We start from the raw sequence: 23,251 nt of genomic DNA, 5'->3' as shown, positions 1-23,251 counted from the left end.
AGTTTATCTTTCTCTGAACCGTTGTTTGCAAAACACTCTGTTTCCCTTTTTGTTGGCCTTTTTTTTTACACTGTTCTTGGCAGTGTACAAGTTGCAAGTTTTCTCTGTAAGTCCACAGCCCTTTAGTAGGAGCTGTACTGGCATATAGCTTTTTATGGTAATGTCATTAAGTGAGCTGTGATCTTTGATGAGACTAAACCCATTATTTACCACTATGTTTCATGTAAACTTAATTTCAATGACTCTGCAAGAATTTATCAGCATTATTTGAGTTGAATTTTAACAACCAACTAGAAAATTACCTCCCTTACCAGAAAATTAATTCCCTTACCAGTTTCCTACATTTTCTCTTCAGTACTCCTCTCTCTGCTCTCTCAATTCCTTTATCACAGATCCTAGGTTTCCCAAGAGAACCATTCTTCATTTGCTATTTACAGGGCAATCTTGTTTTGCTTACTTGTTTTGTTTTCCCCTTCCTGTATAAAATTACAGGCATTTCAATACAGAAAGTAAAGAAGTGAGGTTGGAGTGTTGCTGCTGGCCAGCCAGACCAGCTGTCAAAGAGCAATACAGGCAAAGCAGCCTGTGGTGCACTCGTGTGCACATGAATACTGGAGAGACTTCTCTTTCCTCCAAGGGTGCACTTTTGGTTTCTAGAGACAGAAAATGGTGTGGTTACATTGTCACTGCCTTATAATCACTAATGTCTGGGTTTGGTAGCCAGTGATGAACCCACTTGTGCTTTGCCTGTTGTCTTGGGCTGGGAGGAGGAGGAAGTGGAAGCAGCAGGAAGCTTCTGTTTTGTGCTGAACAGCTTGAGAATTTGGGCAGTGTCTGCTCTACAGAACATTTGCCTACTTGGCAGAAATGTCGTTCCCAGGAAGGTAAAGTCAGAGGCTGGAAGGAGGTGTCCAGAGGCTGGATTTGATTACCAGGACTCAAGCAGCTGCAAGTCTGCTATCCCATGGCGTATCTAATGGACTTAGCAGACATCCAGCTTTAGCCAGCTGTTGCAAGTGGATTGATATAGGTGTGTTCTGGTGTCCAAACAAAGAATAGTGGTGTTCTGAGGACCTTTCTGTTTGCTGGGAGGATCCACAAGACCAGATTTTTTGAAGAGTTTTGTTCACAATTTTTCCTAATATAGAAAACTGTTGTGAAGCATACAGAAGCTCTCAGACATGCAGTTTCTGCGCTCTCTGAAAATCCAAGGCTAATAGCCTGCAATGAACTAAAAGTTGGGTGTACTTTAGGCTGGTGAGATGGCTTGGAGATCCATTATAAAAATCCAATTAAAAGAACCTCTGAGTTTGCTGAGTTTAATTTTCCTTTCATTACTTGGAAATCCACAAGGCAAAGCTAAATTTTTTAAAAAAGTCAAAATAAATCAAATGGCTCATTTCTCAAAGCTGTGATACCTGAGAACAGAGTAAGCATATTAGTGCTTGCTCCTTTGCATGGAAATGCATCCACTTTCACAGTCTCTAGCCTTTGAAATTCCCATTTGCACTACAAGGACTGCATCCCAAGTCTACAGACAGCATTTGACAGTGTGCTTTGATCTCTGCTCTGATCAGTGTGTTTGCTGTCATGTCATAGTGATCACTTCATCGTCCTCGAGGGAGTACACAGTGACAGAGCCAGAAAGGGATGGAGTTGCTTCCACGTACACGGGTGCCTATCAGTGGCGCCAGACCATCTCCTTTGACGAATGCATCCACGATGACTCCCCCCATTCTGCTCCTGCCACTCAGCAGCTCTCGGTGGACAGTGTGTTTGTCCTGTACAACAGAGACGAGCAGATCCTGCGATACGCCATGAGCAATTCCATTGGCCCCATCAGTGGTATGTATCAATTACAAACTTTGCTTTTTCTCTTTGGTGAGCAATTAAGAGCAGTCGTCCATTTTTGTTCAGCTTGCCCTATCTGGGTGTTAATGAATTAAACAAATTAATTTTGTTATTTGGTGGCAGTCCAGATCCACCAGAGAAGGAGAGAAAAGGGACTGTTGAAAATTTGTATTTTTACTAGAGGGAGTCTTCAAGGGATGCTCTGTTCTTGAAATTCACAGGGGTTTATGTCTAATTCTTTGAAGTACTCTCAATACACCACCTAGAATCTATTCCCACTTGGATGAATGGAGTATATTGTTTATCTTTACCTAATTTGTAGTTCCTCTATTAATTTTTAAGGGGAGGGGCACATTATCAGAGAAGAGAGCAAAAGAAGGGAAGGAGATTTACCATGGATGAGTTTCTATAATTTATCTTGAAACCTGGCATTTTATCTTTGAATTGTAGGCTGCTTATGAAAGGTATTTTTTTGGATGAGCTCTCCAAGCTCATCAGAAAGAAAGAGAAGAGACAATTTGAAAATGCACACCAGATGAGCATAAAACCAGGCTATGCTCACTTTTGTTTGTTACAAAATAAAGTTCTGCTAATTTAAATGAATAAACCAAGCTGTTAAGAATAATGTTTTGAGCCTAGTGTCAGTGACTGGAAAATTAATTTTCTTTCTGTCTTGTTTTTGTGGCTCTTTTTAAATTCAGTAGTCCTTTGTACAAGTAACAAGGAATACCAGTGCTATTAAATACGTGTCCAAGATATAACCTTCATATCATCTGCATATCATCCTTTCTTCCTGATGCAAAAAAGTGTGTTTCCTTGTTTAATGTGTGTTATGAGCAGCCTCCTTCCAGTCCTTAACTGGGTACTATTACTTGGACAGAGTCATCAAGGCTAAATATGGTCTCTCTTGCCAGATGGTTCTGCTGATATTAACCGGAATCCTTGCTACACTGGCACTCATAACTGTGACACCAACGCCATGTGCCGTCCAGGAACTGGGAATCGTTTCTTCTGTGAATGTTCAATTGGCTTCCGTGGAGATGGACACGTTTGTTATGGTATCAGAAGACTTCAATTTACTGCAAAATGAAGGCTTATGTAGAATTTATTTTCTTTGGGGTATATTGACCCTCAGGACTAGCCATTCCAGCAAAATAAACTGCCCTAAGAGGCTGGTTTTAAGGTTAGAAGGCTGCTGGGTGATGGATTTATCTCAATAATCAAAGCAAGCAAGTTTGACTGTCTTGAAGAGTATGTTTTCCTATCTTGCAAAGCATCTTTCCCACCCAGTTCATCTTTTTATAAAACATATGGGAACTTGGTTGTGAGAAATTTACTGTAATGGAAGCTCTGGTTAAAATTAGTCAAGTAGGTTAAAAGTTCTCAAGGGAGATGAGAAATAGGAAATGCACGTGTGGACAGAGCACAGATATGTGCCATTCAATGAAATCATATTTTTCATGATCTACTTTGAAAATACATTTCTGTTCAAAAAGTCTCATATTTCCCAGTTTTGCCTAGCTCTGTATTCCTAGTGTATTTGGGTTTTGCCTTGCAATCAAATCACAGCACAAATACTGGTTTTCATTAAGTGAAAGTGTTTGTTAATGTAATGTGTCATTCCTATTACCTTAAAGTGTTTTGGGGGTTTTTAGAACCCAAAGCACAACTCTCCTTCCACTCTAGCCCTATAATCAACTTGCAAATGAAATCAACGGCATCACACTATCCCTTCCAGTCCTCTGATGCTGTGAGTTGGGCAGCAGTGGATTAGAGATGTGTATGGATGATGAAAGGGGAAGCCTTTCCTAGAGTTCATGCTCCCCCAGTAGTTATCATTGCTTCTGATCACCTAAGGCTGAATTTTCTTTGGCTCCTCTTTCCTCTGCAATTTCCTGTACCTTCCCCTTATTACTCCATGATAGAACTCCTGGTTTGTTTTCTTCTTTTTGGTGCAGATTAGCTGAGGACACAGTTAGGTCAAAACTTATTTTCAGGTTATTAATAACTCTTGAGAGGTATGATCTATCCAAGCTGCGGCCTAAGTACAGAAGACTGCTATTAACCTAGTGTTTTTCTGGCATCTCTATTAAATGCATTTTTTGTAATAACCAAGATCCTTTTAATACCCTAGATATTGATGAGTGTTCAGAGCAGCCAGGGCTGTGTGGCAGCAATGCAGACTGCAACAACCAGCCGGGAACCTACCGCTGCGAGTGTTTTGAGGGATACCAGTTTGCAGCAGATGGGCAGACTTGTGTTGGTAAGTTTCATGTTTCTTGAAAGCGTTGCCCACCAGCCTTTGAGCTGTGATCCATCCCACAGGGACAGAAAACAGTGCTTCACAATCTGTGCTGATTTTTAATTTGAGTGGAAATCAGGAGTTTGTACTGCAGCTCATGATTACCAGGTTTTTCTGCATTTTCTAAGTGCCGTGCTTTCAAATTTTTAGGAGTTTGTGTTTTGTTTCTTATCCAGAATTCAAATTAACAGATGAGGTTTCAGTTATAGATTCATCCCTTGGACAAGATAGTGCACAGTTCTAAACCAGTGTGTCTTGGCTATTGCTGACTTATTCTAAAGTGATAATTTATCATGATGAAAAGGAATTGTAGCTGCAGATCACTTCACTGTTAAAATCCTTACAATCTGGCTCTTAGCTCATTTCTAATGAATCATTAAATATAAAATTCAGTAGTTGTCACTGAAATAGTTTATTTTTCTGTAATTTAATTTCTTTTTTCTGGAGGAAGCCTGAGTTAATCTGTATTTGCTAGACTAAGGTTGTCTAGGGATATTTTTTCCTGCTTTGCCCTGTTTTTCACTCAAGTTGTAGAAATTCCTTTTGGAAAAAGGACTCCACAAATGGTAGATGGAAGAGGTATAATGACAAAAAACAAAAGAGGAATAATGACTCTACCTCCAAAGCTGCAACTGTCAGGATAGGATGGAGATTAGGTTTTTTGTTTGTTTTATTTTTTCTTGTTAGAATTTTTATCCGTACCAACAAAACCTCTACACACTCTTCCAGTATGGCTGGAAGCCTTATGCTTCCAGTACAGCTGGGAGTTCCTCTTTGTTTTGGAAAGAAGTGATAACAACTGAGGATATTTTGCTTCTGTTGTGACAGCTTTGTGGTGGAAGTTTAGCTACCCTTTGATCAGTTAATGCATCCAGGTTGCCGCTCATTATAGTCAAGACTGTTCTTCAGCAAAGACTGAGGAGTCTTCACCTTACAGCAGAGAGTTGCATTACTTTCCTTGAGTTTGTGACTTTGCATGCTGTGTATTGCACTCAATCAGAAGCCAAATTTCTCTGCTCCAGTAAGAATTACAATTCATGTCTGTTCCTTAAGTCACAGTGCACCCTAAATCTCTTTGTTGTGGAACAGTCAGAAAAAGCAGCTCCTTCTACCAAGGCCACTGGAAGGGACAGAGTGAGATGTGGAAGAGCAGCTTTTATGTTCCTTCTGTTATGTCCAACACTGCACTTTTGTGACTTGGACCTGAAAGGGAACATTCTTCCCTCCAGCCATGACCTCACCAGCTTCATTTTACCACTTTCCCATGAAGCTGATGTTCCACTTTTAGCAAGTGCCAAGTAATTCCTTGCCCAGCTTGGAGGATTTCAGCTTGATCCCTTCCTTCAGCCAAAACCATATTGCATTTTTAAGGCTGAAGAGAGGAAAGATAAACTCTAAGTTCCCAACAGATTGAAAATAAATGTCATGGTAATCTTTTCACAGTAGAGAGTCTTAAAACCTACAGAGAATTTGAACCCCAGAAGGGCAACAGCAACCCTCCGTGCTTTTATGAGTTGCTCTGGGATACCAGTTCTGACTCAGCTTTTTTGGAACCAGCACTTATTATCATACCAGCTGTGTGATTCACTGGGTAGCTTTATAAGAGTTGTAAATAAATCTTGTTCTCCTATTTGTAGGATGAGAAACAGAAAGGCTTGGGGACTCCCTTTGAGCTCAAACTCTTACCTTACATATTTATAATACTGTACTTAATGAATTTCTTTTTAATCCAAAACTTACCTCATCAAATAAAGATATTAATGATTCTAACAATGATGTCATTTCCTCTAGAGAAACAAACAAACAAAAATGAATGTTTTCAGATATGGCTCTGATAGAAGATTTTTTTGTTATTTCCCTGCTGACACTGTGGTAGTTTCCATCTGTGTGCTGTGATGAAATGAACATTGTAGAGTCTTGTCTTGGCCCCCTGTCAAATTGTTGTCATAATTGTGTAAAGGCAGTCTCAGTGTTACAGCAGCCTCTGCTAGAATAGCTGGAAGTCTGTTCTTAGGTGTATGCATTGGACACCCTATTTTCAGGCCCAAAATCTTTGGAGTATTTTACCTCTTCCTGTTTCAAGTACCATGGTTTCCTTTGCTGTTCTCTGACATAACAGGTTAGGCAGAACTCCAGCAACTTCCTGAAACAATTTATGTACAAAGTAGTGTGGTGCCTTCAGAGGCTCAGTTGTCAACATGAGAGAGTTATGAAAAGCTGCAGGTGTGGTCCCAGATCTCTCCAGTAGTTGACAAATGTGTTTATCTCCCATTGAGTGAGTCACAGCTCCAGTTTTTTGCCAATTGACAGCAGCCCTGGGTCACTTCTAGGTTATTGTAGCAGGTCATCTAAATAATTCCCAGTGCAGTGAACTCGCCACTTAGCTAACATATGAGGTAGCTCTGTGAGATGCCTTACATTTCTTCATTCAGGACTACTTTTCATAAACAAAGCTGATATTGATATTAGGATCTATCACTATGGTAGCCTTTCTGCCCCATTCCATATTAACAGGCCCCTGTGAGGTGCTGAGGACAATCAATTCATTGTAAAACATTAATAAGATTTAACACCCCCAAAAGGGGAGATTTCAGGAGAAAAAAAAGAAAAAATCCTAACTCCCAGGGCAAAAACCCCTCAGTTCCTTGTTTCCTTTCTCTTCTGTAATCTTTCACAGATGTTGTTCTAATGTATGAACTTACTATGAGGCTTAGACTTTATGAAGGAATGTTCAGATTTTCATCTCCTCTCTTACACATTTAACCTGCAGCTGTGGAGTATGTGGTAAACCACTGCCAAAGGGGCACACACAACTGTGACATCCCTCAGCGTGCTCAGTGTGTGTACACCGGAGGGTCCGCCTATGTCTGCACGTGTCTCCCTGGCTTCTCCGGAGATGGGCGTGCCTGTGAGGGTGGGTAGCACCATTTATTGTGGGTAAGATAAAATATTATTTTATACTCTCATTGTGCTACTGGGCTGGTCTTTGCCATGTCCTATATCTACTTGTCATCTCAAGTAGGAAATTTCATAGTCTGAGTCCCTCAGGCAGGAATATTCTTATTACACATTTATTTTTTCCTCTTCTCACTTTTGAATTTACTCTTCAATGTTTGGTCTATAGAAGGTCCAAGATAAGTGCAGAAATTGCAGTAGTTGCACCTGCAGACCTTTGTCTGTTGCAACTGTTTGCACTGTATTGGTTTAAGTCACTAAGGCGGTGAAACAAAATGCTCAGACTATGTAAAAAATTTGCATTCATGTCAGTCTGAGTGCAGTGGGGGACCAGCTTTACCTAATTACATGTTGGGAACATGGCTAGCCAAGTTATACTTCTCTTGCTATGTTAAGTCACTTCTTCGGGAAAAATGGACATATATGTCTAAAATACTGTGTGAGTTAATAATGTCTATTACCCTTTGGAATAGGAGAGCCCTGGGATTTGCTGAGATAGAGAACCTGAAATACCTAAAGAGCTGAACCTTTGCCCCTTTTTTTATCTCTCTTGCATTTCTGTACTAGATATATTTCCAAAGAACTGTCTGTATGTCTAATCAGATACCCTAAAATAGGAGCCTGAAAATGTGGCAGGTTTGTACTTAATTTCATCACTCTGATTTGTCCATCAGAAGGAGAACAGTCACCTGAGACTGATCTTTTCTTTTACAGATGTAGATGAGTGTCAACAGGGTCACTGTCATCCAGATGCTTTCTGCTACAACACTCCTGGGTCCTTCAGCTGCCACTGCAAGGCAGGTTATCGTGGGGATGGTTTCCGATGTGTGTTAGGAGGTAAAATTCTATAGTTCTTGAAAATTGGACCAGAAATATAATTTGGGATTTGGAGGATATATATCTTAATTTAGTTTCCTTCTGAAACACAGTGCCTACTGCCATATTGGTGTCTTTATTCTTCTCAAGTCTTTCAATTTTAGGACTTTACCAAGCTTGTGTCAAAATTGTATCTTGACTGCTATCACTTTTCCATGATATCCTGTTCAGTGCCCAATTTAATGTTTTGTTTATTCTATCCTCAGCAGTTTTCAGCCCCAAGCTGATACTATCTTTTGAAGTTGCCTTGTGTAAAGATTTGACCACAGGGGTGATTTGGTTTGCGTACTCAGTAATCACCATAAAATATCTGGAATTGTTGGCAGTGCAAATGAATTCAATATTTACAGGAGAAAAGTGAAAAATGATACCAAAGTCACGAGGCTCTTGTCTGCAGTGAGATCTAGATGCCTATGCCACATACAGCCTGTTGCCTAGAAAGACTACAGTGTCCAGCTGGCACTTGTTTCTGTGTTTATCCAGCTTATTCTCTATTCAGGGGAAAGTTCTTTAACCTCACACTTCTGTTTCTCCATGGTATTTTGAGGCTTGAGGTTTAAAACTCATCTTGAAGGTATGGTTAAAAAAAAAAAAAAAAAAAAGAGGAAGGAACATTGGAACATAAAGTATTCTTGTTATTTTACTTTAATTCAACATCATGGTAAGCCTATGGGACAGCACACAGGTTTTGTAGATGGTGAATCTTTCATTCAGGAAATAAAGCCTAACTTCTCAGTTTATATTCAAATTCAATTCTTCTTCCTCTGAGATTCTTGCTGTTGGGCATTTCTCAACAGACTGAAACTCAAACTGTACAATCAAGAGTAACAAGAATATCCTAGGGCCAAAAGGAAAGAAACGGTTTGGGGGTTTTGGCTGGGTTGTTTTGTCTGTTTTTTTTAATAGTGGAGGTGATTGCTTCAAAATGCTTGTGTGTGTGGTATGATATTACTACTTGAGCCTTAATATTTTTATTTTGCCTCTATATTCCCTAATTCTGAATTTCTGACTTTTTTTACCCCCACAATTGGATGCTCAGCTTTTGAAACCAAAAGGCAAAGGATTGTACAGAGGAAAGAAAAAAAAAAAATCACAAAGTTGATTCTCGTTTTAGATCATATTTACATGACACTTCACTGTGTGCATTATGTAAAGTAATGCATTATGTAAAATCACCCAGTGCTTGTAGATATTTATATCATATGTAAATTTCAGGAGGTTTTGAAGTGTTTGATTCTGAGGCGTAGCTTTCACCACTTTGTCAGTCTTTTAATATATTTTTAGCTAACATTTCATGCATGATTATCATGTGTATTTTCATTTTAGTGCCAGATGAATGAGGAAATAACTGTTGTTTATGATCTGTGTCAAAATATTTGGCTAACTATCCAGCTGATAAAAACAAAATTATTTCTCCTAGAGGAGGAACTTGATATGAATAACTTGAAACAAATCAAACCTTAAAGCTTCCAGTTCTTCAGGCAGAATTGTAGTGGCAAAGACATTCCTTTCATGTCTGCCACATGCCCTTTGTTGATGAAACAGGTGGTTTGGTAGACTGATATTTGCAATCAACCAATTAACCTTGTTACAAGGACACAATTAATTTCTTCTGAGTATATGTGATGATTTACTTAAGTAGGGGTTTTTTTGTGTTATTCTTAACACCTTTTCTTATGCAGTGGTTAGTATCTACTAAATTGCTAAGCACGTGGTATTATTTTGTAGTAACTTTTGTAGCAACTTCTTCCCCCTTATCCTGTATGCTTCGTGTAACTTTCTGTGCTCAACACAATTGTGTCTTGAATGGGGATTTTTCCACATCACAATTTTTACAGTAGTAACAAAACATTTTTAAAGGTTTTTTATCCACTGTTTCAGTGGGTGGAGATCTGCCAGGTTTTGTTAGTGTCCATATATGCCTCACTGATAATTTTTTTTAAACACGGTTTCATATTACCTGTACAAGACAGGCTTTTAGAAATGTATCAATTACCTCTGCTCATTAAATGTTCTGAGCAGTAAAAAAAAATCTGAGTAGATAAGAAGTCTCACTTTTGCTGAATTGTGAGTGAAGTACAAAGTATCTGTGTTGCTCAGCTAGTCTGCAGCAATGGCAATGTTTACAACTGAGTGATTGCTCCCTTCTTAGAGTTAATAGAACAATAGCTGCCTTTGGGGTGTCATCTGTTACTAGAAGTTTAGTGCTTCTAGATGGATAGATCCATCAGTTAATCATTGCCAAGGACAGAAACAAACGATGCTTTCTGAAGCCTCACAAAAGTAGTTTAGTTTACTCTAGCACGATTTGTAAAGTTGCTTCAGAATGAAGATTGCAGAGGAAGCTGTATTGTATTCAGCTATAATTAGAGTCCTTTTCTCCCACTTTTTACCCACTAAGGTTTTGATCTAATAAGCCTCAATGTAGTAACTGAAGTTTTTCCTGGTTGTTAATAGCATGGAAAGTTTCATTCATCCAAATACTCAATTCTTTTTGCTGTTCTCTGTTCCAACCCATGTGTACAATTACTTGCTTGTTTGGTGTCTTTATGATTATATGAAACCTACTGTTAAATATCAATGGCAACTCTTGAAACAAGTAGACTAACAAGAAAAATGGATTTGAGTCACACACATGGAAATGTCTGCAGGAGTGAACTGACAGGTTAATGAAAGAGTTAATGATGCTGGAATGTCCTGCTGCTCCCAGCCATTAAGAAAGTCTGTACTTCATTATTTCCTCACGCTTCATTTTTCCATTTCAAAAAAACCAGATGTCTGAGTGTTTCTACCCCTGCAGACCCCAGACACTGTTTACTAAACAGAAACAAGCCTGGATTCTTGGAACTAGGAGCTGTTAAGAGCTATTCTCTGATCATCTGTGTGCAACTGGTTTCACATGAGAAACACACTTACCAGGACAAAACTGTAAGTGAGGAATTACAAAGGAAAATAAAAGGACAAAGGAAAGCTTTTTCATTCGGGCTTTTTAATTTTCTCCAACATCTGAGGACATCAATTAAAAATGCCAGTTTAAGTCTTTGAATAAGAGAAGTCCATACATCTTAGTTTCTCATTCTTTTACTCAGATTCCACCTTTTTTAAGAGAAGTCCATAAATAATTTTTTACATTGCTGCTACAAGAGCAATCCTCTATGACTAAAAAATACTTTGAATATTTGTATATGGCTTTAGTTTGGTTTTTTCCAATCCGTTTCTTTCTTCACACATGTGAGAAGTGTGTATGTGCATGTTTTTATCCTCATCTTTCCATATTCATGCTACTTCCATTTTCATTTTTATAAATTCCATAATCTGTTTCAGTCACTTTTAAAATCCAGATTTATACTGGTAATTCATTAATCAACTGAAAAAAAATGTTTAATACTCATCAAATACAAATTGCTCCTTCTGAAGAAGGATATACATCTAGCTGAAGCTCAGCATGCATCATTCTATGTATCTAGTCTGAATCGTACTGTGTTCCGCAGGACACAAATTCTTCATCGTGCCTTTGTTCTCTGTTCTGCTCTACAGCTTCTATCTTACAAGCATTTTTCTGTACACTCATTCAATTTCTCACTGTTCTTTTGAACTGTGGTTGCCAGAGCTGGATGCAGTATTTCTTGAATCTACTCCCCAGACTCATATTCTTCTCTGTGCCTGTATATTCCCTGTGTATATGCTGAATTCTTTTTAATACCCTCTCACAGTCCCTACAGCACTGAGCTGTGACCTGCTGATAGCTTTTTTGGGTTGTAGTTTCAAAGATTAGTCTATCTTTAGAGGCTTGTCTACACAGTTTATTCCAAGAAGTGTGACTTTACATTTACATCCTGTCCTTCTCATGTGGCCTGTTTCACTTCCACAAGTGATGCAACCTATGGTTGTATTATCTTCTTCCAGAAACCAAATGATGGAATTAAATTTCTTAATAGGGAAATTTAAAGGCAAGACTAATGGGAATAATGTAATATGTAATATGGGAATTTACTAAAGATACCACTACTTCGTGACATTTGACTTCTGACTCAGACTATTTCTTTCAGTTTTTAGTTGTTTGCCAAATTAAGTGCAAATGAAAAATCATTTCAAAATTGATACAGTCCTGTGGGCATAAATAGAGCACCATAGGAAAACACGAAGCTATTAGGTCAGTGTATTATCTTCAGCAGTCAAGCATCAACTGCACCAAAACCCAGTGAGGATGGGGTTTCATTTAATTTTACAGCAAATGCTGATCGTTAATGTTTAAATGCATACACTGAAAAATACTGTAATCTGATCCTGCTGTTAATGAAAAGCTGATGTCACCCCTGCTTTTCTTCACCACCAACAATTACCAAGGTCCTGCTTTTACTAGTTGTTTCATCTCTGGCAGAATGAGCTAATCCTGGTGTATACCATTTTTATCATCATTGACATGATCATTTGTCTTGCCTTTCGATTGTGGGTTTCAAGAATGGCAAGAATCTCCTGAAAATCAGGGCTAGTTATCCCTTGATATGGAGCGTTGAAACAGCCATGGCTTGTTTTCCATTTTCTACAATCAGGTGCAGTAGTAGATGTAACAGCACCATTACACCAGGTAGGTGTTATTTGCTCTTGGCACTACCAGTTGTTTTTAGTGGACTTCTCCTTCGTGCCAGCCATGAGATCAGAGAATTCTCCTAATGCTAATTGCTCTGTATCTTTGAAGAGTCTTGACTGGATGAAATACTACAGTATTTATGTTAAAGGCAGGCTCACTAAAAAAACACATTTAGGCTGCTCTAGTGAAGGAAATTTACTCTCTCTTAGGTTTGTGTCTGGATGCTGGCTTACAAAGTAGCCCTTGTGCTATCTGAAAATGTGCCCTTTCTTGTTACCCACTTTGTCTAGCTTGTGCTGTTAGCTTATCAAGGCAGGAAATGTGCTTTATTTGTTGTGTCTATCTCATCTTTCAAACTCTGTCATAGCTAGACTAATTTCAGAGAGTTAATTAATGCAGTTTTAAACTTGCAAAATCAGAGCATCTTCTCCTAACCCCACTGAGTATAAGGTATGTATAAGCAGTTTAAGCAGACTATTTATTCCAACCCACTGTCATCTGAATCCAAGACTATTGTGCCTTCATTGTTGCACAAGCTACACTGGACTGGCTTTCAACTCATGCTTCTTTAGGTGCTTCCCAACTCTAAGCATAGTAATCCTGGCCATGATTCAGAGATAAGGAATAAAAAACGGAGAATGGATTCTGAGTGCTTAGTTGAACTATCCTTTCAGTTAGTCACTTATAACTGGTTTATAAATTGTAATATTGGTTAAATTCATGTTAGGGAGGCAAAACAAAATGCTGAAAGACAGGTTAAAATTACTGAGTCAGTACAGATGAGCTTGGTAACCCTGGCTATATTTCTTTTCAGAATGTCTGTTTAACATAGATTACTTATTGTACTTGATACTATTAATAAAGTGATTATTAATATAAGGGATTTTCATGAGCAAAGAAGTAGTAAAATACACAATTATTCCTAAAAGTGAGTGACAATAGGGTATTTGCAAATACTTTTATGCAAGTAAAAATTCAGCATTGATGGGTTTTTTAGGAAGAACCAATCATATGCTCTGCCTTCTAGTACTAATTCAGTACTAATTCTGAAATTATTTTTTTTTACAAGTCTCTTGACTTTGGTGTTGTTAAGCGCATACGCAGACCATTTGTGAGACTGGTCTTGAACACTGCAAGATAAGTTCTCTTTAAAAATGCTATCAGAATTCCTGAGTAAAATCTGCAGATATTAATGTGAACATTGTCTTGAAATTTGAACAGATATTGGTGTTTCAAGCCACCAGCAACACGAACATATTTTATGTGCAACCACTGGGTCCTATCTGGGAGTGTATACACCCTCCTTTCCATAATTCATATAGGATATTGATTTAAAAATTGTAACATGTTGGAATATACCCTGTTTTTATGAGTTTCCAATGTGAAGAAGAAAAGGAACATTTTCTATTTTTGTTTTTATATCCTACTGAGGAGGAGTTAATGTTTCTCAAAGCTGATAGGAATGCAACTATGAATTTTTTTCTGCACTGGACAAAACTGTGCGTGGGGGGTAGTTTATCAATACTCTGTGTTCCCCCTGCTTTCTCCCATGAGTAGTGCCTATAATGAGAGTTTAGAATAAAAAACCCGTGTCAAAACCATCTGTTTACTGGAACCAACATTTCTTTTACCTGCATATTGCATAGGACACTGAATACATGAAAACAAAATCTGAGACAGATAATGAGGCTTTCCCACAGGGCCTGGTTTTGTAGGTTGATTCAAGGCTCTCCACCACCTACAATAAAACCAATGCCAAATATTTCAGTTGTTCAGTGAGCTGTTCTCCAGTCATTTATATTTCTCTAATTATGTCCAGGTGCATGAAACTTGTCCAAAGCTTTTGCTTGCATAACTAGTTTAAACATTAATAAAAACCTCGCTTCTTTTTTACAGAACATAGGTTTACACAACAGTCTGTAGATGCATGGGATTAGCTTTTTGCTCAGCTGGGGTCAGTTTAGTCTGAGCCACACAGAACTAATCCTGTCCATCAGGCAGTGTAAAAACAAGGAAAGGAATAAATGGAAATGTAATGTTAAAGACTCTTCAGCAGACAGTTTGCACTAAGTATTTCTAAATGTCTGTAGAAATCATTGACAGGGAAAGGATACTCTCCCTTAATTACATCTTTCTCTCCCAGGAATCCCAAGTGTCTGGAGAAGGAAATATATTATTTTTATTGTATTCTTTTAATTTCATTATGTTGTTTGGCTTCTAGAAGATACATTGATGCAGATGGCTTTCCCTACTGCATGATAAGTAATAAGGTGTAAATTTTAGTTCAGACTATTTTGTAAAATTGAAACTTAAAGAGCCAGATCCCTGAATGTCCTGATCTGACATCTGAAAAGTTTCTTTCCTCTGTAGTCTCTGCAATAATAAAAATATGCATGTTGTGTAGCCAATGCATATGTTTCTCTGTGCTTCACCAAGGAGTGGCCAGCCTGTCTGTCCAATTCCTTTCTTCAATCAAATGAGTGCTCAAACTTCATAACTGAACTTTAAAAACCTAATATATATCATAGCAATGAATTGCTTCACTTCCTAAGATCTGTAGAGAATTTGGCATCTGACTCATGTTGTGGTTTTCTCTTGTGGCTTTGAAGGGAATCTCGACTTTTTGTGTTACAAAAAACTCTTCAGCCACTGTAGGGTCACATTTTGAGGCCCATGGATAACTGCCAATGAGTAGACATCAGGGTCAAAAGTCATACAGAATGTTCTTGCTCATCTGCTTCAAGGAGAACAACCATGATTTCCAGCTTTTGTTTATGACACTTCAATGAAGGAAGATGCAGGGGACCTGTTTGCTCTTGTTTAAACTAGGCAGTAAATGATAAAATAAGTTTAAGGCAAATGTGTCACATTTACAAAGGACAGACTTGTTGAAGCTGTTCTGAAGTCACATGCCTTCAAGGTTTGTAAAAGTGTCATGTTTCACTAGAGGTAAGAATTTTTGTGTATAGGTGGTCAGCATATGTTAACTGTTAATGGACTGTAGTTATTAGCTAAATCAGAAATATTCACTGTGGTTTGTTCTGTTCTGTTGTTTTTTTTCCCCAGAAGTAGAAAAGACCAAATGCCAGCATGAACGCGAAGTAGCCCTTGGCAGTGGAGGTGCTTTCTTCCCAAGGGATGTAAGAGTTGCTCACTTCATTCCCCAGTGTGATGAGCATGGGAATTACATGCCCACTCAGTGCCATGTTGGCAGTGGATATTGTTGGTGTGTGGACAGGGATGGAAATGAGATTGATGGCACCAGAAGCGGTCCAGGAGTTCGACCACCATGTAAGTGGCTGAAGCAGTTGTTTCTTTTGAGTATCTCTCCATCTGAGTGCATTATCTCCCAAATGTGGGGCTTAGTCCTTCCCTAAGATACAGCAGTGACTTGGAGCAATGCAGATTTCTGCTGTCCCAGTGGTGGTATGTCTCATACCCTTCAGTGATCCCAACATAAACTTTTCCTTCAGCTAGGCCATCAGGACAGCTGTGGTAAGCTGGTAAAAAAGATTTTCTAGTTTCTTCCTTGACTTGAAATGGTGAGAGGCCCGGATAGTCTCTGCCCTCTGGGAGCTGTAATAGCTGACTTGCCTCAGGAAATGAAGGATGTTCCTTCCTACATCTTGGTCACTTCAGCTGCAAAATAAGATAGATTTTTCTAAACATTTGAAGCAAAGAGCAATTACAGAGCATGAAACATGAAAAGACCTATTATGTCAATTGCTCCTTCTCTGTCAGCCAAGAGGAAAATTTCAGAAGCTTTCTGCATCTGATTATAGTTATTAATGTCTGCTTATAGGCCTGTTTCCTTCTAAGAAGTCTGACTGTAATTATGTCTCTGCAAGTAATAAGGAGCCTCGTTGTGCTGTACAAGCTAATTTTTTCCCCATATGTTTCCTTCTCTATTAACAAGGTCTGAGCACAGCTGCTCCTCCTGTTGTTATCGGGCCCTCTGTTCGACCAGACACAGTACCTCTGCCGCCGGGAACACACTTGCTTTTTGCCCAAAGCGGTAAAATTGAACATGTTCCACTAGAGGGAAACAGTATGAAGAAAAATGGTGCAAAAGCACTCTTGCATATTCCAGTAAGTAGTTTACTATACTAAGTCCATGTTTTTTAGAAGATTCTTGATCAGAGATGAAAGCTACTATTTGTCGACATACCTCAACAATTTAAGTTGAAAACACAATTTTCACTCTTCATTAGAATTTCAGTATCCCATCAATTTGTTAGTGAAAATTTCTGACCTGATTAGTCAAAAGTCTTTAAACCAAAGATATAGAAAAAATTATTGTTTCCTTTTAAAGAATGGCTCACAATAAATCACAAGACAAAAATCTAATCTCACATGCCTCCAGCAGCTCTTCATATAAACTCCTCTCTATTCACACTTCTATTGACTTTCTGACTCTGGTATAAAAGTTTAGGAGACATCTGGTAGCAGTAGGTGATGAGGCCCTTTTTTCCATCCCTACTCCCTTAAAGTTTTTTCTTAAGTCTTAATCTATTCCTGTTTTTTTCCATCAGTTGTCTCTACTTCTTGGCTGCCCATATATTTTTCTTTCTTCTTTTTTTTGTTTCCTTCCCCATGCGTAAGCCCGGTGGGTGGTAGATCTTTTTCCCATGCTTCTTACTACTATCTCAAGAATATTTTTTTCCTAGAAAATGAATTCCTGATGCTGAGAACCTCTCTTTTCTACCACCTGTGTCACATACCAGGCCTTTTCACTGGCAGTTTCATCACATTCATTTGTTTTGTCCAAGGCCTAGGAATTCTGTTTTCATTCTAGTGTTACTTGATTTCTAACGGATGGCAATATCAAGTAGCACGCTGATCTCTCTTTTTATATATATATGTACATACATATTATACTGAGTAGTTATTAAATCAAATACTGACTAAATTACACAGATTCGCTTCATCAAATAATACCATAAATTTCTGTGATGTAAGGGCAAAATCAAGGTTTTGTCCCTTACATAAAGTTCTTCTGCAATAACATAAACAAAAGTAAAATGCTGTATAAAAAATGGTGTAATGAGGTTGAAGGTGACATGATTCTGAATACTTGTCACCTAGTCTCATTATTTACTTGATCTAACTTAAATTAATCAGTTAGAAGTATCTTGAGGAAAGAACTTCCAAAAGATAAGATGCAATTCTTTCTTGAAACTTTCAATTAAAAGGAAACTTTCAGTCTCTACTAGCATTGTTGACTTTGTGTTGTCTGTGTTGAGCATTTGCAATGGTACCAGATGTGTTTAGATTGTTTTGCAACCCACAGGACGATGAATAAGTGCACCTGTTTTAATTCACAGGTTTGTAACATCTTTCTAAGAAGCTGCGTTGCAAAAGCAGCAACAGTGACAGACTTAGGAATCCATCTGCAACTGCTCCTTTACTGTGACAGTCTCTTTGATTTGTCTGGAGGAGGGAGTTTGAACTCTAAACTCAAACTCTAATCCTATCTTCTTTCTGCCTGAAAACTTGCATATAAATGTTTCTTGTAGCTGAGAATACTCCTTCCACTGCAATGATTTATGTAGTTTAAGCTAACTTTTATTTTAAAACCTTACTTTGCTAGAACTTTTTAGAGTCAAATGGTGCTATATAGGAAGTGCAGCCATAATGCATGACTTGGTCAGTGCAAGTCAGATTTGGTAGAAGTCATTATTCCCCCTTACAGGGAAAGAATGGGAGGAAAAGGTACATGAAGGAGCAACACAGTAAAATGTCAACATGGACTTTCTTTAGATGTCTATGCAGGTGAAACTGTACAAGTCAGACTGTTCAGTACTAGTATCTCCAATGCTTCTTTGAAATAATGGTGAATGATATCTGCTAGTTTAAAGGGACTTTTAACAGGAAGTATTTTCCTAAGATATTTGACAATGACTGTTGCCCAGTGATTTTCTTGGCCTCTCCTCCCCATTTCCCACCTTTCCTCAAGGATTTTTTTTCCACAGGCTTGAGACTTAAAAGTATAATTTAATGCTGCTGATGAGTAACTTTTGTTCAGCCTAAGCTGATCTAAGTTGCCTGTTGTCCAACAGGACAGAGTTGTTATTGGAGTTGCTTATGACTGCGTGGACAAGATGGTTTATTGGACAGACATCAGCGGCCCTTCGATCAGCAGGGCCAGCCTGCATGGTGGGGAGCCAACAGCCATAATCAGAACAGGTAAGAGCCCAAAATTCTTTCTCTTGCTATTCTCTAGGGTTGGTATTAGACTTGAATTTGGTAATATGTACTTCCTAGGTGTTGCCTGAGCTAAGAGTTGTGTTTATACATTAACATGGAATACCATCAGAGGGTGTCTTTGATTTTTGTATCTAGCAAGCCAGATAAGTGCTGGATAGCTGAGATTTTGTTAAATGTAGTGGTTTTTTCTCTCCTGAACTCTGCCTGTCAGCTGAAAGGACTGGTGAGCATGGAGGCTGAAGAGAACTCCTTGGCTTGGGGATCAAACAGATGAAATGCTTCTAGAAACTATTTCAGCTGTGATTTTCCCATATCTGCCACTCAAGTTGGCAGTTGTAACATGGAAACTGAGTACAGCCACCTTGTTTGGTTTTTACCCTTCATAGTTGTTCAAGGATTTGAGAATTAGACTAGAGGGTGTTGTGGAGTTTGTGCTCATCCAGTTTGTATCTTGTTCTTATATTCTTTCCTTTAAGACTGCTGCTCACTGCAGTCCATGTTAATTTTCATTAGAAAGGTTAAGTACAAGCCCATGCATCTTGGATGATAAACCGTTTTATTGAGTGGAAAGGGCTAAGGGGAAGGACAGGTTTAGAGAACAAAGTGAATGGTTGGGGGAGGTGTCATTAAAAAAAAGCAACAGCAAAAGTAGCTGGAGCCACATTTTACATACTAGTGTCCTCAAGATCCTAGAACACCTGTGAAGTCAAGATACTGGAAGAGGTCACCTTTGCTTTGAATCCTTTGCAGTCATTGTTACAAAAACTTAAGAAATTATTTTAGAAAAATGATCAGCCAGTTATAAAACTCTACAGTAAATTTGGTTTTGTTTTCTTTGGATGTGTAGAGAATTGCTGCCTGGATATTATGCTTTGGAACAGTCAGTTTGTAAGACTCCATCCAGGCTCTTAGGGACAGCATATATGTGGGGGTGGCTTGGATCCTACCATTGTCCTAGGAAGGAAAAAGGGAGAGCTTAAGGACATCCCTAACCATTACAGCAGTTATGGAGCTTCATATTTCTATACCACTTAGTGGCTGAGGTATTTTGTAAGACTTCTTTCTCTATCCCAACATATTTAATATAAAAGCGACTCTAACCTGCAGTGCAACCCTGTGCTTGCCTGTGCAGCTTAGAAACTGCAGGGAAAAGATTTTTGCTCTGCACTATTAATGAATTTTTTTCAGAATCTGCACTTCTAAAGATGGAGGAAATTACTATTGCTTTATAATATATATAATTTTATATGGATATAAAATAAAACATATAGAAATATTTTATCTATGCTGTATATAAAAAACTATATATATGTTTAATGAGAGTATGCATAGGCATTTAAATTCTTGCAGTGTATAAAATGTTGGAAAATTATTTGTGAAGGCTTTCAGCTAAATTTGATTGATTATTTAAGGTAATTCAAAATGCTTCAATGCCACATGGAAACTTCACCAGTTTTATCTGCTATATAAAATATTGTATGTATGAAGCTTTCTCACAAATTCTGTTGTTCTGCTGGTTGCACAGGATGTGAATGCTTTTCCTGAAGAGATTGGGAGAGATGTTGCACTTTACTTTTTGTACATTAATGGGCATTTCAATAAGGATTCAGATCAAAATAATATTGAATGTTCAGCATTCAAATTGATATTGCCTATGCAGGCCAAAACTGAAACTTTCAAATTTCATGAAATAGGAAAATGCCTCCCCTTCAGAAGACTCATGAGAATTTTTTGTTTTGTTTTGATCTTTGCCTTCCTCCTCCTGTGAGCTCCAGCTGCTTTCTTCAGTTCATGCATATTTTCGTGGAATGTACTACATTTTTGGTTGGGTTTTTTTTTTTAAGCTCTTGTGATCTGAGTTGTGCTGCTTTGCAGAAACACTATTTAATTGTGGAGCCCCATCCAGATCTCCTTTATCCCTGCAGCTGTATAGGCTGTGGAGGCTTTCTCAGCTCTGCAGCTGGTTAGGAAAGAGAGCTTTCCTCTGCTGTAATTGCTTGAAGTCCCATCAGCTGTGCATGTCTGTAGAAACCTGCTCTCAGGAACAGAGCCTGTGACTGTACCAGGCTTGATGACAATATAGCAGGAACACATTTGTGCCTCTGGAAAGACTGGTGATAAATTAAGCCTTTAAATATTCCCTTACCCCTCCCTCCATGGGGGATAGTTTTTTTCTGGCTCAGCCACACAGAAGGGACATTTACTTTTTAGACTTCTATAAATCTCCTAACATATAACTGACATAAGGAAATTGAAACAAGGAAACTAGTCAGGGAGCAGGAACTCCTGAGGATCAGTGACAGCAAATCTTTTGCCTGCTACTGTCTTCTGTTTCCTAAAAGAGTCTGGGAGCTCCTCCAGAACATTTAGTCAGTAACCTTCTGATCCCAGAGACTGGGGACTGCTGCCACCATCACCTCAAAATGTGGCCACCCTCAGTAGACTCTGCCATTAGCAAGGAAAGAAGTAGGAACATTTGAGGGTCTGAAGTAAATGTGAGGTGGTTTCTTACAGCTGGCGGGTCTAACTCCACAGAAGCATTTAGAGAAATAAAGGAGTAATGTGAAGTCAGTATAACTGAGTCAAAGTGTGCCCAAAAGCACTCAGAAGGAGTAAAGAAATGCCTGACATTTACTTAACATTTACTTTTTTGCCCACCAACCCTTCCCTCTGGCCATGAGCTGTGAGTCAGAAACAATAAGACACATCTTGCTTGTTCCTTTCCACCTCTTCAGCAATTCATATAAATCTAAAATGTCATGTGTGCAGATAAAGTGGTAAGTGTAATCCATATGAGTGGGAGAGCAGAGGATGTCTGAACTATTGTGCAACTGTGATTCACAGCAACATCACAGTAGCAAAGTCCAGAAAGCCCTACCCAAAGTTCTGTGCCGAATGCCTTTTCTCCAGAAAGGTTGCTTGTGTCACATAATGTTTGTTTAATGGCTGTCAGTGAATAAACTTCAGAATTAAGGCTAGCAGGCCACATTCTATTCGATGAGTGGGTCAGCATTTGAAAGGTGCTTTTTTCAACAGCTGGCTGTTGTAAAGGGTCATTTCCCCTCCTTTGAGGAGTAACCATGTACAATTCTTTTCTTTTGGAACTGAAATTGAACCAAAAGAATTTATTTATTTATTACTTGTCTTTGACTTCCTTAAATTCCACATGGCCTGCCTGCTTTTCTTCAATGGAACCTTGAAAAAAACAGAGCAGTTTCTCATAGTGGCTGAATTAAACTTTATAAATTTTTTCTACATCCTGCATCCAAGTTAGAAATTACTAATGCCAGAGCAGTAAGGTCATTATCTGCTATTTCCTGTTGCTTTTGGAACAACTAACTGTCCAAGAAAAGCTGTGTGCATACAGTGCTAAAATGTGTTCAAAAAAGAATATCTCTGCAAAAACAAAGAACTGGATCTAGATTGCATCAGTTAGTTAATGTCATTGTCTCAAGTGTTTAGAGTTTGAATTCACTTAATTGTTGCATCAGGTAAACTTAGCACAAATTCAGTTTTCAGAGCGGTGCCATGTATGCCAGTACTAAAGAAGGAGAAATATTAAGGGTTATAAAATCCATTTGATGGCTTTCTAAGGATGGTAGAATAAGATTTTGACACTACCTGCTGTTCCTTTCTCTGTTATCAACTCCTTCTGTGTTTGCCCCTTCAAGTACAGTTTCTATGTGCAGCGAGTTTGTTTCATATGGAACTTTTCATTTTAGGTCTTTATGAGAGTTCTAAGTATTTAAACTTTGAGGTAAAATGCATGTTCTACTTCCAAGTGGTAAGTAAAAAGCAAAAGTAGCTTTTGCTGGACCACAGCCAGAACACTGAAGAAAACTTATCTCTGTTAAAGGTTATCCTTATGAGGCTGACACAGTGTATTGGGAATAAGTATAATACCTAGTAATGTTTTCCTCTGTTCTCCCACAGACTTGGGAAGCCCTGAAGGGATAGCTGTAGATCATCTAGGTCGCAACATCTTCTGGACTGACTCTCAACTGGATAGAATAGAAGTGGCCAGGCTGGACGGGCGCCAGCGTCGCATCCTTTTTGACACTGGCTTGGTGAACCCCAGAGCAATTGTCGTGGATCCTGTGAGAGGGTATGGATGTGTTGGCAAGAAACCTGTGCAAAGCTTGATTTTATTTATCTGATTATTTAATGGACTGAGGAGACACCTGTGTTCCATGCAGAATCCCACTGATGGAGTAGGGTTCTGGGTTCAGGTCAAGCATCATGGACTTCCTTCTTATAGTAAATTGTGTGTGTGTTAGGGAGCAAGCAACAAAGGTGCCATTGAGGGGCCATGCATATTCTCAGGCACAGAATGTACATCCAAGGAAAAATACCCTACCACTGAAAACTGGCTATTAATAGTAAAATGTCAGAGAGTTAATGGTCCTCTCTGGGGATCTCTGCTGAGGATAAACTACTCTGATTCCATTGTATGTTGCTTATTTGGTACA

The 23,251-nt window shown here is 38.6% G+C and overlaps 1 protein-coding gene across 1 annotated transcript in view; it reads left to right on the top strand.

Annotated features, from left to right (window-relative positions):
- NID1 (nidogen 1) overlaps positions 1 to 23,251 on the top strand; it is a 43,358-nt gene that overhangs the window by 13,439 nt on the left and 6,668 nt on the right. The window contains exons 8-16 of the mRNA XM_005518657.3: positions 1,600 to 1,845; positions 2,766 to 2,909; positions 3,986 to 4,114; positions 6,924 to 7,067; positions 7,823 to 7,945; positions 15,642 to 15,866; positions 16,492 to 16,664; positions 18,635 to 18,761; positions 22,716 to 22,887. Of these exons, the coding sequence (XP_005518714.2) occupies positions 1,600 to 1,845; positions 2,766 to 2,909; positions 3,986 to 4,114; positions 6,924 to 7,067; positions 7,823 to 7,945; positions 15,642 to 15,866; positions 16,492 to 16,664; positions 18,635 to 18,761; positions 22,716 to 22,887 (1,483 nt within the window). The remainder of the gene's footprint in view (positions 1 to 1,599; positions 1,846 to 2,765; positions 2,910 to 3,985; positions 4,115 to 6,923; positions 7,068 to 7,822; positions 7,946 to 15,641; positions 15,867 to 16,491; positions 16,665 to 18,634; positions 18,762 to 22,715; positions 22,888 to 23,251) is intronic.

Source organism: Pseudopodoces humilis, chromosome 3 (assembly GCF_049639895.1).
Source record: "Pseudopodoces humilis isolate 2021_Gansu_Grassland_sample_001 chromosome 3, ASM4963989v1, whole genome shotgun sequence".
NCBI lineage: Eukaryota > Metazoa > Chordata > Aves > Passeriformes > Paridae > Pseudopodoces > Pseudopodoces humilis.
Note: the sequence above shows the minus strand (reverse complement) of the source record. Positions and strands in the feature narration are given on the sequence as shown.